The sequence below is a fragment of the Cenococcum geophilum genome (genome assembly GCF_001692895.1).
Source record: "Cenococcum geophilum 1.58 unplaced genomic scaffold K441scaffold_25, whole genome shotgun sequence".
NCBI lineage: Eukaryota > Fungi > Ascomycota > Dothideomycetes > Gloniales > Gloniaceae > Cenococcum > Cenococcum geophilum.
This window is the reverse complement of record NW_027137583.1, coordinates 1,692,287-1,705,175: the sequence shown is the minus strand read 5'-3', so window position 1 is coordinate 1,705,175 and position 12,889 is coordinate 1,692,287. Positions and strand designations below refer to the sequence as shown.

The 12,889-nt window shown below is 46.6% G+C and overlaps 4 protein-coding genes across 4 annotated transcripts; 3 read left to right on the top strand and 1 right to left on the bottom strand.

Annotated features, from left to right (window-relative positions):
- Positions 1-454: 454 nt before the first annotated feature.
- K441DRAFT_564689 (proliferating cell nuclear antigen) lies at positions 455-1,366 on the top strand (the record flags this gene model as incomplete). Its single annotated transcript, XM_067643664.1, has 3 exons — positions 455-496; positions 548-977; positions 1,032-1,366. Coding segments are annotated over 3 exons (807 nt in total), but the record flags the coding sequence as incomplete, so codon positions are not given.
- Positions 1,367-1,622: 256 nt separating this feature from the next.
- On the top strand, positions 1,623-3,991 carry K441DRAFT_661229 (Ribokinase-like protein). Its single transcript, XM_067648848.1, has 6 exons — positions 1,623-1,958; positions 2,010-2,020; positions 2,072-2,151; positions 2,217-2,429; positions 2,495-2,612; positions 2,691-3,991. Exons 1-6 carry the CDS (start codon positions 1,905-1,907, stop codon positions 3,565-3,567), a joined length of 1,353 nt encoding a protein of 450 aa, XP_067503310.1. The 5' UTR covers positions 1,623-1,904; the 3' UTR covers positions 3,568-3,991.
- Positions 3,785-4,706, bottom strand: K441DRAFT_678078 (dUTP diphosphatase; the record flags this gene model as incomplete). Its single annotated transcript, XM_067651133.1, has 2 exons — positions 3,785-4,071; positions 4,310-4,706. 2 exons carry the CDS (start codon positions 4,704-4,706, stop codon positions 3,785-3,787), a joined length of 684 nt encoding a protein of 227 aa, XP_067503309.1.
- Positions 4,707-5,990: 1,284 nt separating this feature from the next.
- K441DRAFT_661227 (high affinity glucose transporter RGT2) lies at positions 5,991-8,604 on the top strand. Its single transcript, XM_067648847.1, has 5 exons — positions 5,991-6,473; positions 6,527-6,699; positions 6,755-6,910; positions 6,961-7,813; positions 7,868-8,604. Exons 1-5 carry the CDS (start codon positions 6,376-6,378, stop codon positions 8,211-8,213), a joined length of 1,626 nt encoding a protein of 541 aa, XP_067503308.1. The 5' UTR covers positions 5,991-6,375; the 3' UTR covers positions 8,214-8,604.
- Positions 8,605-12,889: the final 4,285 nt, after the last annotated feature.

Here is a 12,889-nt window from a genome sequence, read left to right as displayed (position 1 = left end):
GCAAACTTAACGATATTATCAAAAGTCAGTACATCGTAGTGTTACGCCAAAAAAAGCTTTAATTAAGGGGTGCGGATTGTAATATAGAGTATATCGTTGTAATCAGATATCGTACTGAAGAGTTTCGACTGTACCTAAATGATCCCGGCGTAGAAACGTGACTTGGTTCAAAGGGGCGATGCACGTTTAATTGATTGTGTTAGTCAGCGACTCGCGAACGCGTCTCTCGCGTCCTGACCCTACTGTCACTGAAAACACCATTTCCACCATACAACACCTCCACCATCCGATCCTCACCAGCCTTTCGCCCATTTCTCAGTAATAGCCTACAGACAAGACTCTGCCTAGTGGTAATCCGAGCTTGCGGCTTCTTAATTTGCTATCAAATCGTTACGAGTATGTCCAAGCTAGGCTGTTATTATCCTAGCCTTCAAATACTAACGCTAGATTACCAGTGCTCGAGGCACGCTTAGAGCAGGCAAATCTTTTGAAGAAGGTCAATTATACTCTCTAGGCTCATTTTAGCCTTGTTCTGACCTGCTTGTAGGTTGTCGATGCAATCAAAGACCTAGTTCAGGACTGCAACTTCGACTGCAATGACTCGGGCATCGCCCTTCAGGCCATGGACAATTCCCATGTTGCCCTTGTATCTATGATGCTCAAGTCAGAGAGCTTCTCACCCTTTCGATGCGACCGCAACATTGCACTGGGCATCAACCTGACCTCTCTCACCAAGGTGTTGCGATGCGCACAGAACGAGGATATCCTAACGCTCAAGGCTGAAGACGCACCAGATGTTGTTAACCTAGTATTTGAGAGCGCTGAAAGCGATAGGCTGAGCGAGTATGATATTAAGCTCATGGACATTGATCAGGAGCACCTGGGTATTCCGGAGACAGACTATGCTGCGGTTATTACGATGCCGTCAGCTGAGTTTCAGCGTATTTGCAGAGACTTGATGGCACTTTCAGAATCTGGTCTGTCACCCTTTTTTCAAATAACAAAGGCTACACACTGACATGTTGTGACAGTGTCGATTGAATGCACCAAGGAGGGCGTGAAGTTCGCTTGTCAGGGCGACATTGGCTCAGGGTCTGTCACCCTTCGAAGTCATACCAATGTGGATAAGCCAGAGATGAACGTAGAGATTGACCTGACGGAGCCTGTGGCCCTCACATTCTCGCTAAAATACCTAGTCAACTTCTGCAAGGCAAGCGGCTTGTCAAGCCAGGTCAAATTGTGCCTTTCCAATGAAGTACCGCTGCTCGTTGAGTATGCTTTATCTAATAACAGCTATTTGAGGTTCTATCTCGCGCCAAAGGTAAGAGGAACAACTTCCGAGACACATGGCGGGATTACAAACTGACAAATTATGGCAGATTGGGGACGAGGAGTGATGTGGAGCACACGACAGAGATGATTGGATTTAGGCAGCTGCGAAAAGTCTGCAGTGGCATTTGCAGCACGTAACGTTCTGATATGCAAGGGGAGCAGCCTGACGGCGATACGCGAAGGGGAGACGTGAAATCATGGGTTTTTCTTTTTGTGCCGCTTCTGATCTGCACACGGTCAGGTCGAGACGAGGCTCGGATGTGCCCCACTAACGTCACTCGGCGCGTCTCCCGACCCAGATAACGAAAAAAAATGCGGAATCTTTTGTGGTACAACATTTCCCCTACACATTCCGTCATTGTGATCGTGAACTTCCAGTTATTCTCGTGCCGCTTTGTTATAAACAGCAGTCGGCGAACCTTCGGAATTACTCCCGCTATACGAGCTTCCAAGACAACCCATTGAAATTTTGCCAATCCCTTCTGACCAAACTATCAACTTCTAAATAACCTCAAATACTCTTAAAATCAACATCTCAGCGAATATCCTACTGTTCTGATATCGTTGTCGCAATGATCTCTGAGCCGTCGGTCCCAGAGACTCGCGTGCTCGCCATCGCCAGCCATGTAAGACAGTTCCGGGCTTGCAGATTGCATATATTAGCTAACCTATAGAAGGTTGTCTATGGGTGAGTATCGTGGTTATACAGAAGCTAGCAATTAGCTGATTGGCACGCGAGATACGTTGGTAACAAGATGGCGACTTTCGTCATGCAGTGTTTGGGCTGTGATGTCTCTGCCATCAACACCGTGAACTACAGTGAGCCGCGCATTGTTCTTGTATTCATGTACCAGATCCAATTAGCTGAAGCCTTTCCGCTACAGGCAATCATACTGCGTACAAGCAAGTCAAAGGTACCAAGACCTCTGCCGAGCAAATCCACGACCTATACGAAGGCTTGAAGCAATCCAACCTTAACAACTTCGATGTCCTGCTCTCTGGCTATATGCCCAATGCGGAAGATGTACAGGAAGTTGGGCGAATAGGGAGGGATTTGAAGTTTAATGCTACAACGAAACCAGGCTCGTTCTTCTGGGGTGAGCGCTTGCTCTTACACACGTGGTAATGGTCTGAGAGAAGATGGTGCTGACAGCGAGCAAAGTGCTGGATCCAGTAATGGGAGATGAAGGCAAGCTGTATATTCCGGAAGACGAGGTGCCGCAGTACAAATATTTGCTAGGGGAAGCCGACCTCATTCTGCCCAACCAATTCGAAGCGGAGTATGCCCATCTCTCCCTATCATCTCGCCTCACTCTTCCTAGCCAATTTCTTCTCGCATTCTAACACGCCACCGTTAGACTCCTCTCCGATACCCAAATAACCGACCTCACCTCCCTCGCAACCGCAATAAAAGTCCTCCACCGCACCTACCTAGTTCCGCACGTCATCATCACCTCCCTCCGCCTCAGCCCCGAAAACCGCACGATATCCAAATCCGCCTCCCGCGTCTCCTCCAAAAATCCCTCCTCCCGCGCCACGCCCTCCGCCTCCTCCTCCACCTCCCCCGACCGCAGCGGCGCCAGAACCGGCCCAAGGCTAGGAGACAAGTTGGCAGAGGGCGAGGAGGCGGAGGTGGACACGATAACGATCATCGGCAGCACGGCGACCAGCGACCACACGCCGCGGCTTTTCCGCATCGACATCCCCGCCTACCCGCTCTTCTTCTCAGGCACGGGCGACATGTTCGCCGCGCTGATGGTCGCGCGCCTGCGCGAAGCCGTCTTCGCCGCCGAGCTCCAGCACACGGCGTCGTGGAAGTCGCCGGACGACGTCCCGGCGCCGGAGCTGCCGCTGGCGAAGGCGACGGAGAAGGTCCTCGCGAGCATGCAGGCCGTGCTGGCGAAGACGGTAGCGTACTGCGACGAGGAGATGCGCCTGTTTGATGCGAAGGAGGCGCGCGAGGGCTATGGGACTGGTGAGGAGGCCGGGGAGGAGAGGGCGATGCGGAGGCATTTGAGGCTGACGCGGGCGAGCGAGGTGAGGGTTGCGAGGAACATTACGGATTTGGTGAGTCCGGAGCATGTGGAGCGGTTTCGGGCTAGAGCGGTGGATGTGGAAGGCGTGAGTAGGCCGGCCGGGGAGCCCAAGCTGAATGAGCTGGGCGTGGTGAATTTAGGGATCGGTGGACTAAGGCATGGCGCAGTGAATGTTATAGGTGGTAAGCAGAGGGGCTAATTGAAGTAATAGGCGAGTGTATGATGGGCATTTAATCGGCTTGGTTTAAGGTGGCTTAGACATGTTGCATTTGAAGGCGGTAGCATACACGGCGGATGTGTCAAATATGTTGAAATCTTCACTTAGTTTTTCTAGATTCCTAATTATATCCTATCCATGCCCCCGTTTCTAAGCCAGTGCATCCGTATGCACACAGCTCTCTACCATCTCTACTATCCTACACTCCATTCACCGTGGGCCCGGCTCCGAAACCGCCTGTGCTCCCGAAGCCGCCAGCGCCACGCACGCTCTCAGCCAGCTTCTCGACGACGACTACTTCAGGCATCACGATCTTCTCGATGATCAGCTGCGCGATGCGGTCGCCTTCTTTGATCTCGAAGTCTGTGTCGCTGAGATTGGCAAGGATCACGCCGACTTGGCCGCGGTAGTCAGCGTCGATGACGCCGGCCATTGTATCGATGCCGTGTTTGGCGGCGAGGCCCGAGCGGGGGGCGACGCGGCCATCTGTTAGGGTGGAAGGAAGGTTAGTTAGAGTTCCATGGGTTTAGATGGGATGAAATTAAGGTAAAGTTTCGGGTAAAACCATGGGAATTGGAGATCAATGCTTAAGCCAGAAGATGGATTAGGTGGTAAGCTAAGTGCATGATCGGTTGGTGAGATACACCTGGGCTCAAGAGGAGTCAGGATGGGAATTGAGAGGTATGGGCCCATTAAGCAATTGAAGGAGACTCGGGAAACATACATGTCCCTGCAGGCACTGAAATAGCAATATCAGTATCTACGCGTGCGCGACCTCGAGCTGGGATGACGACACCGCGGGCGCTGTATAGATCATGGCCGGCTGCGAAAGCACTGCCTTTCGTCGGTGCCCTAGCTTTGTCGGAGAGGAATTGAACCTGCAATGTCGAAACTAAGGATGCAGATTGGGAGGGTAGAGGGTGTGTAGGACGCGTTGCAGGTCCTGTCATTGCGAGAGGTGTGGGTGTTGCGGTACCGCTATCCGAGCCTCTAGGGAGCGTTCCCGTTGTGAGTGTTGGATCAATTACTTTTGTCCGTTTTGGAAGAGGAGAGGCGGGTAGTGAGGGAGGATCGTGGGCGACTGCGGCTGGAGTTGATGTGCCGATGGTGGTGTTGTCCATAATGGAAGTTGATGCGAAGAAGGATTGCCATTTCGGAGTCGCGTGTCTTGGGAGTTAGTCGCGTCGCGACCAGGCCGGAGAAAGTGGTCATTTCAGTCTACCGTAGAGAATACGGCTTGGCATACGACAGCAAAGCGCATTTTCTCCGTCCCTATTACAACCTTGGGAAGACCACATGAAGAGTCTGGTTTAATGTTAAGTCTTGTGTGCAGCTTGTGACACAACGCCTCCTCTGCGCCATGCCTCTATACCTTCACCAATTGCCGGCTATGGACGCTTATCTGGAGTGAAGCCTCTGAACGCCGCCAAAATCTCCGGGGCCTCAAGCAGCATTCAAAGCAGCATGCTGAATCGGCTCCACCCACTGTCTTGTGACATCGGGGGGCACAGCTGTCACCAGGTCAAAAACCGACAAACCGAAAGGAAGCCGACAAGCTGCCTCCCGCAAAAGAGAGTGGCATCAATGCATCTCAGAACAGGCCCATGTTTGGCGAATCACTATCCATGGAACTGCCTCCAGCTCGACGGCTGCATTAGATTCCCGCCCGGGCTGTTCTCGCCATTTCTTTTCTCATTCTGACTGGCCGAATTTTGCTTACAACTTCCCGCACCTGGCGTGGACCTGTCAGGACACAACGGAGCTGGCCCCGCCATACGCCCTTTCATATGCCGAGGCACGTAGCCGCCCACTAGGCGCACTAGAAGTCCCGCAGACCGATCCCGAAGTCAAGTTCTGGCAAGCTTCTAGAACAATTCCACAGACTATGCCTAAAAACGATTCACGTAGTTCAACAGATCCACATCATTGTGCATGCGGCTGTTGAGGCATCAGGTTGCGTGTATGGCCCACGGCTATGGGACTCACTAACTTCCACTTGGGCTTCCACTCTTACTAGGTCGGTTTATGAGATGAGAATCAGTGATGAGTGGTGCTAGCTATCAAGACACTCTCAACTGTTATAGCTAATAACATAACTCTGGACGATCTTGAAAGGCCATGATAGAACAAAGCATCATGACCACATGTCACAGGTTGGTAAGGTGAGGTAAGTGGCACCCTAACGAAACTAAATCCCCACGATTGAGGCAGAACCGCGGGCCAAGGCCCAACCAAGCATGGGCCGGGCTTTAGCCACCGGTGTCATCCCCAGCACGATATCTGGACGCAGGAAACCCCAGCGCACATCACGGCCACATTATTGTAGCCAAGAGTTAGTGTCCAGTGTCCTTCCTTCCCTTTTTCCTTTCTGTCTGCTCGCTCATCTCTTTTCCTATTCTAGTAAAGCATGGTGGCAAGAAGCTAGTTGGAATCCAACAAAATTCAGAGCATAGGGTTGGTGTTGAGTGTGAAGCCCCCTCACTCTCCCTGGTCGAGCCCCAGCTAGCGTATGGTGCTTTCCCTATCTGTTCCGCATCCGGCCAGCCATCCAGAGTTACACCAGTTCGCCCCCAGTCCAGCGAAAACTCTTTGCATCTAGCCCGTCAGTGCCTAGGAAGGGTTCAATAGCCCTTGTCTCAGGCAAAACATCAGCCCTACTGCTCCGTACATAAAGTCAGACCAGACCCCCCCTTCACATTCCAGCAAGCATCAACCCGCCCCTTGCACGGTGCCTCCATCCATTAGTTTTAACGATTATCGCCGCAGTGCCGGTTACTCTTTACGCCCACCATGGGTATTATGCTCAAGAAGCCTGAGGGCACACCCGGCTCGGCTGTGCCCGCCATTTGCGTTGGCCTCTTCGTAGCCTTTGGTGGTATCCTCTTTGGGTCTATTCACCTTCAATAACAACAAATGTGATATTTTGTCTGACACGTTACAGTTATGATACTGGCACAATTGGCGGAATCTTAGGTATGAAATACTGGCGAAATGAATTCTCGACCGGGTATATCAATACAAAGGACCACTATAAGGATGTGACGTCCAGTCAATCATCTGAAATCGTGTCTATACTCTCCGCTGGTACCTTCTTTGGCGCTCTTACTGCTGCCCGTATGATCCTTCCTCTTCTCTGTTCTAAAGGATAGCAGTTTTAACATGTTTTTAGCCGTTGCCGACGCGATTGGTAGACGTCTTGGCTTGATCACTTCCTCCGCCGTTTTCACCCTTGGTGTCATCTTGCAGACAGCTGCTACCCAAATTCCCATGTTCGTCGCTGGCAGATTCTTTGCTGGTTATGGTGTGGGAATGATTTCCGCTACCAGTATGATGTTGTTCGCTAATTTTTCATCATAACCGTACTAACGAAAACAGTCCCGCTTTACCAATCCGAAACTTCGCCGAAGTGGATTCGCGGTACCATTGTCGGAACTTACCAACTTGCTATCACCATTGGTCTTCTGCTCGCCGCTATTGTCGACAACGCAACTAAGAATCGAAACGACACTGGCTCCTACCGCATTCCAATCGCTGTACAATTTGCATGGGCTATTATTATGGTAACGGGATGTCTATTCTTGCCTGAAACGCCTCGCTATTGCATCAAAAAGGGAAATCCAGAAAGAGCTGCTAAATCTCTTTCTAAGCTCCGGAGGCTAGACGTTGAGCATCCAGCTTTATTGGAAGAGCTTGCGGAAATTACTGCTAATCATGAATATGAGCTATCATTGGGTAAGGCGACATATATCGACTGCTTTAAAGGCAATCTGGGAAAACGTCTAGCTACCGGCTGTCTTCTCCAGGCTCTTCAGCAGCTCTCTGGCGTGAACTTCATCTTCTACTACGGTACTTCCTTCTTCCAGAATTCCGGAATCAAGAACCCATTCGTTGTCAGCTTAATCACGTCATGCGTCAATGTTGGCTCGACCTTCCCTGGACTCTACCTTGTTGAGAAATGGGGTCGTCGCAATCTGTTGCTCTTCGGTGCCATTGGCATGGCTGTGTGTCAATTCATTGTCGCCATCACAGGCACTGTTGCAGGAATCGACAATCTCGCAGCTCAAAAGGCCCTAATTGCGTTTGTCTGTATTTACATCTTCTTTTTCGCTTGTTCCTGGGGACCAGTCGCTTGGGTAGTTACTGGTGAAATATTCCCATTGAAGGTCCGCGCCAAGTCTCTATCAATGACTACGGCATCCAATTGGCTGCTCAACTGGGCAATCGCATAGTAAGTACAACCCTATCACTTTCAATAGCAATTTATCACTCTAACATCAAATAGTGCTACCCCTTACCTTGTAAACAATGACCCAGGTGACGCCAACCTTGGCGCCAAAGTCTTCTTTATCTGGGGTGGCTGCTGCTTCATCTGTATTCTTTTCGTCTGGGGCATGATTTACGAGACGAAGGGTTTGTCTCTCGAACAAGTTGACGAACTTTACGCCAAAGTCAACAGGGCGTGGCGCTCTCCAGGCTTTGTACCCTCGATCTCATTCCAAGATGTGCAAGATGTGCATATAGATGCAAGAAAGATGTCTTTGACCGACATCGAGAACGAGGCCGTTAGGAAGAGGAGCGTTACACACAACGAAGGCCAGCAGCCATTAGGTACGGCAGAGAAGTATTGAGTGACGAAAGTCCAGTCTTTCACTTCGCTACGATTTGTACCGTCTGCGCCGTTCCAAGGCTTTCTGTGGAACGAGCATTTGCATCTGTACGCTCTTTTGAGATGAGAAGATGAGGTTCACGATATTTTTGTATATATTCTCGCCTTGACGATAGAGTGATCTATGAGAATCCAATCATTCCAATGTAAATTCTATCATTATCTTATGAAATTCCAAAGCGTAATTTGGTGTTTAACAATATTCCACCTATGGTATCTCTGGTAGCTGCATAGCTATGCACAAGAAGGGCCTGTGGGAAGAAATAAAAAGAGGAGGAGAGAGTGTGACCAATCGTAAATGTTCCTGAAAGTCACCTCCTGCCAAGTGCTAGCGTTAATATAATGAATTGTACGGCGTGCATGTAGACCCAATGCTGTAACTGGTCTAGTTCGCTTATTGGTTGGTTGGTTGGGAAAGCTTTAAAATTGCAACCGGTTCGGAGCTTTGATTGGCTTCCAGCTGGTTGGTCTTAAAGCTCTCTAATTAACCGGGTAACTAGCTAAACCAGTAGGGTTAGTATAGGCCCTTAGTGGTGATAATTTAGGTTAGAGCGCACGCTATATAGGGGAGCCGAAGCCACTAAATCGTTAAGATCTACCACCTTATTTCTAGATACTCTTTTAATTAAGAGTCGAGTAGTGTTATGCGTCGCCTACTGTCGTTGTCAAGATATCGGTAAAAATCGCCAAGCCGCACGACGCGCATCGCCCCCTCCATCAAAACAATACACCCCCTTATAGTCCTACTAATATAGCTCTATATTTTATAAATAAAGGCCTGTTTTATAGCGCTAAAATAGGGCTATAAAATAAGCCCTTATTTATATAATTTAGGGCTGTTTTGGTAAAGTTATAGGGGGTGCTTATTTCTAGGAATAGAGGGGTCGGCTTAGCCAGCGCAGAGCCTCAATTTAAGTCTTACAGCTACCCCCTATAGCCCTACTAATACAGCTCTATATTTAATAAATAAGACCTATTTTATAGCGCTAGGATAGAGCTATAAAATATAGAGCTATATTGGTGGGGCTATAGGGGGTATACTGCTGTTTTGGAAATATTAATAAAATCGCCAAGTCGCAGTAGTGTTAGCGACTCAGTCAATCGAGGCACGAGCACGACAAGAGAGACGCGCAAGCCTGTACAATTAGTAGTCTATAAACAAGGATCTAAAGCTAGAGAAAGGAAAGGAGAAGAAGAGCAGCGCCAGTCAAAGTAGGGTTCTTTTATACGGTCCTCTAGTCACGTAACCTTAAAGTTCTGCCAAGTTCTGCCAGTTAAGTTCTGCCAAGTTCTGCCAGTGCCGTAATATTACCCCCCCCTCCGTAAAAGCCTACCCTTAGGCTTTATATATCCGTATTATACCTATAGGGCGTTCCTATCTTTATGCTCTTCCAGTAGCTTATTATCTTCATTATGCCAGTATTCCATCCATTCGTCTAGGTACTTTAGCAGTCCCGGTTTATTAGGGTAACGGCTATAAAATTCTTAAAGCTTATAGGGGCTACTAATAAAGTTCCATATAGGGTACCAGGTAGGATCTAGGTTATAGCCTTTCCAACTAACGCGGTACTTTAGCATTTTCCTTACTAGCTTATAGGCCAGTATCTCTTTAATTTCCTATTTATTATCACCACTAACTTAAATCGGCAGGGGGGGTTCGTTCTTTTATCTAGGTAATAGGTTGTTCACAGCCTTCCGTAGCTTATCCAGTAAGAAGATAGGATAAACCTTAATTAAATCTAGGAGCTCTACTTTATATAAATTGCCTATTTTCTCAAGGACCTTATACGGTCCTACTATCTAATAATTAAGCTTATAGCTAGGCCGTTCCGTCTTCTAGTTCTTTGTTATAACCTAAACTATATCACCTATAGTAAAGTCGGGCTCGCGCCTATACTTATTTGCCTACTATTTCATTAATTTTTAGGCCTTTTCTAGGTTTATATAGGCTACCGTCCAGGCTTCCTCTAAGCGCTTAGCGTACTACTAGGCTTCCTCATAAGACAGTTTCTTACGTACGGTCTATAGTCCTTCTAGCCTATCCTAGTTAAAGCTTGTTTGGGGTAGATACCCTATTTCTAGTTAGATAGGTGCAAATCCTATAGAGTTATAGGGTAAGGTCACCTAGGCGTAGTCTATTAGAGGTAGCAGTTTGCCCTAGTTATCTTAAAAGTAGTTAATAAAGGGCTAAAGTCTCTAGTCTAAGTATTAATTTACAATCTCCATCTAACTATCTGTCTAGGGGTAGTACGCTATAAAAAGCTTTAGCCTAATTCCTAAGATCCGGGTAAACTCGTTCTAAAAAGCCAATATAAACTGCAGTCCGCGGTCCAATATAATAGTGTCTAATAGTCCATAAATTTGGTAGACGTAATAGATATATAGTCGGGCCGCCTCTTTAGCGTCAATATTCTTATAACAGGGGATTAAAAACGGGCGCTTGCCAAAGTAGTTAACTAGGATTATAACTATATTATATCCGTCGCGGTCTATAGGCAGCTTATAAAAGTCCATAGAGATATACTGCTAGGGGCGTTCTAGTATCGGGAGTGGCTTTAATAGTCCTAAGGTCTTATCTCGCGGAATTATAAACCTACAGCAGTTATTACAGTTCCGTATATAGCGGTTAATATCCATAACTATTCCAGGCCAGTAATATCGGTCACCAATAATTTTACGGGTCTTATTCTTTTTAGGGTAGGCTATAGAAACCTAGGCATGTACTTTAGTAATAAGCTAAGTCTATAAGTTCTATTCCTTTATTACTACTAGCCGTTCCTAATACTTAAGTAATCCGTTTTCAAGGGACCATAGGCTAATAACGTTCTTTGCCTTTTCACAGTACTCCTATAGAGAAGGGGCCGTACGGTTTATCTACAGCAATTTATTAATTAAGTTAAGTCCTAAAGGGTTAATAGGATACATCTCGGCGCCTAAGAAGTCTATACCTAGTTCTGCCTATATCTGGGAGTTAAAGTGCTCTAGTTATAGTAGTGTCTAGGTCTATAATAAGATCTTCACAACCGTCTAGTTACCTAGGTCTTATTTGCGCCTTATAAGAGCATCCGCACGGTTTATAGCGCCTAGTCTATACATAATCAAGAAGTAAAACTAAAATAGGATATCCGCCTAGCGTGCCTACTGGGCCGTAAGGGCCTTAGTTATTATAAAGTATTCTAGGGCCTTATAATCCGAAACTACCTTAATAGACTTAGGGGTCCCTTTTAGCTATACACGCCAGTGCTAGAAGCTAGAGATAATAGCCAGCATTTCTTTATCATAGATGTAGTAGTTCAGTTCGGCATTTATTATAGTCTTCAAATAGTATACAATAGGGTGCCATTCTCCGTCCGGTTACTTCTAGGAAAAAACACCAGCTATTACGCCGTCTAAGGCATCAGTTTCTAATATCAAGGGCCGTTCTAGGTTAAAATGGGCAAGTAGGGGAGCCGATACCAGTCGTTTTTTAAGCTTAGTAAAGGCCTACATACATATAGCGTTAAAGTGGAAGGGCTAGTCTTTCCTAGTAAGGTAGTTAAGAGGCCAGGCAATCCTGCTATAATTCTTAATAAAGCGTCGGTAGAAGTTACAGAAACCTAAAAATAATTATACCCCTTTTATAGTCCGTGGGGGTGTCCACTAATTAATTACGGCCGTTTTTTTTAGGTCGGCCTTAATTCCGTCCGTACTAATAATAAAACCTAAGTACTTTATACGCTTAACACTAAATTCTAACTTCTTAATATCGGCCTAGAGGCTAGCTTCCCGGAGCCGTTATAGGACTTTATAGATATGCTCCTAATACTCCAATTTATTCTTAGAGTAGATCATAATATTATCTAGGTAGGCTATATAGAAGTCATTAAGGTAGTCAAATAGTATATCATTTATATACCGCTAATATATAGCCAGTCCGTTAGTCAGCCTAAAAGGAAGTACTTTATATTTATATATTCCGTAACAGGTCTAAAATATAGTAAGATTCTCTAATCCAGGGTCCATTCTAATCCGGTAAAAAGCCTAACAGATATCAAGCTTTATAAAGATCTTAGCTCTACTCATTCGGGCTAGAGTCTTATTAAGTAAAGGCAGTAGATAGCGGTCCTTACAGGTTATATTATTAAGTTTATGGTAGTTAATACAGAAACAAAGTCCTCTATTTAGCTTCTTAGTAAAGAGAATAGGTAAGTTAAAAGGGGCTTAGCTAGGCTCAATAAAGCCCTTATCTAGGTTATTAATAAGGTACTACTTTATAGCCTATAATTCGGCAGCAGACTACTAACAAAGGGGGCTATAGCTAAAGGTGTCCTCCTTATCTAGCTCGATCTTAATCTTATAGTCATATAGTTAGTAAGGCGGAAGCATATCGGATACTACCTTAAAGAATACGTCCTTAAATTTCTAGTGTTAATAAGGCAGTTTCTATTTAACCAGCTCCTCATCCATAAGCTCACTTTCCTATCCACTAAGCTCGCTTTCCTTTTCCTTAATTATTTAATTAATTTTATATAAGCTGGTAGTAAAGGCAACAGTATTAAGTTAAACCAAGTTCTGGTAGAATCCTACGGCGCCAATACAGCAGATATCAACCAGGGGAAGGTCCGTAGGTTTCTTTACAGACTTTTATTAGGCCGTATT

Coding starts and splice junctions, on each gene's coding strand:
- K441DRAFT_661227 (XM_067648847.1), top strand. CDS start 6,376: ATGGGTATTATGCTCAAGAAGCCTGAGGGCACACCCGGCTCGGCTGTG. Junction 6,474..6,526: donor TTTGGTGGTATCCTCTTTGG/GTCTATTCACCT, acceptor GACACGTTACAG/TTATGATACTGGCACAATTG. Junction 6,700..6,754: donor TGGCGCTCTTACTGCTGCCC/GTATGATCCTTC, acceptor ACATGTTTTTAG/CCGTTGCCGACGCGATTGGT.
- K441DRAFT_661229 (XM_067648848.1), top strand. CDS start 1,905: ATGATCTCTGAGCCGTCGGTCCCAGAGACTCGCGTGCTCGCCATCGCC. Junction 2,152..2,216: donor CATCAACACCGTGAACTACA/GTGAGCCGCGCA, acceptor TTTCCGCTACAG/GCAATCATACTGCGTACAAG. Junction 2,430..2,494: donor ACCAGGCTCGTTCTTCTGGG/GTGAGCGCTTGC, acceptor CAGCGAGCAAAG/TGCTGGATCCAGTAATGGGA.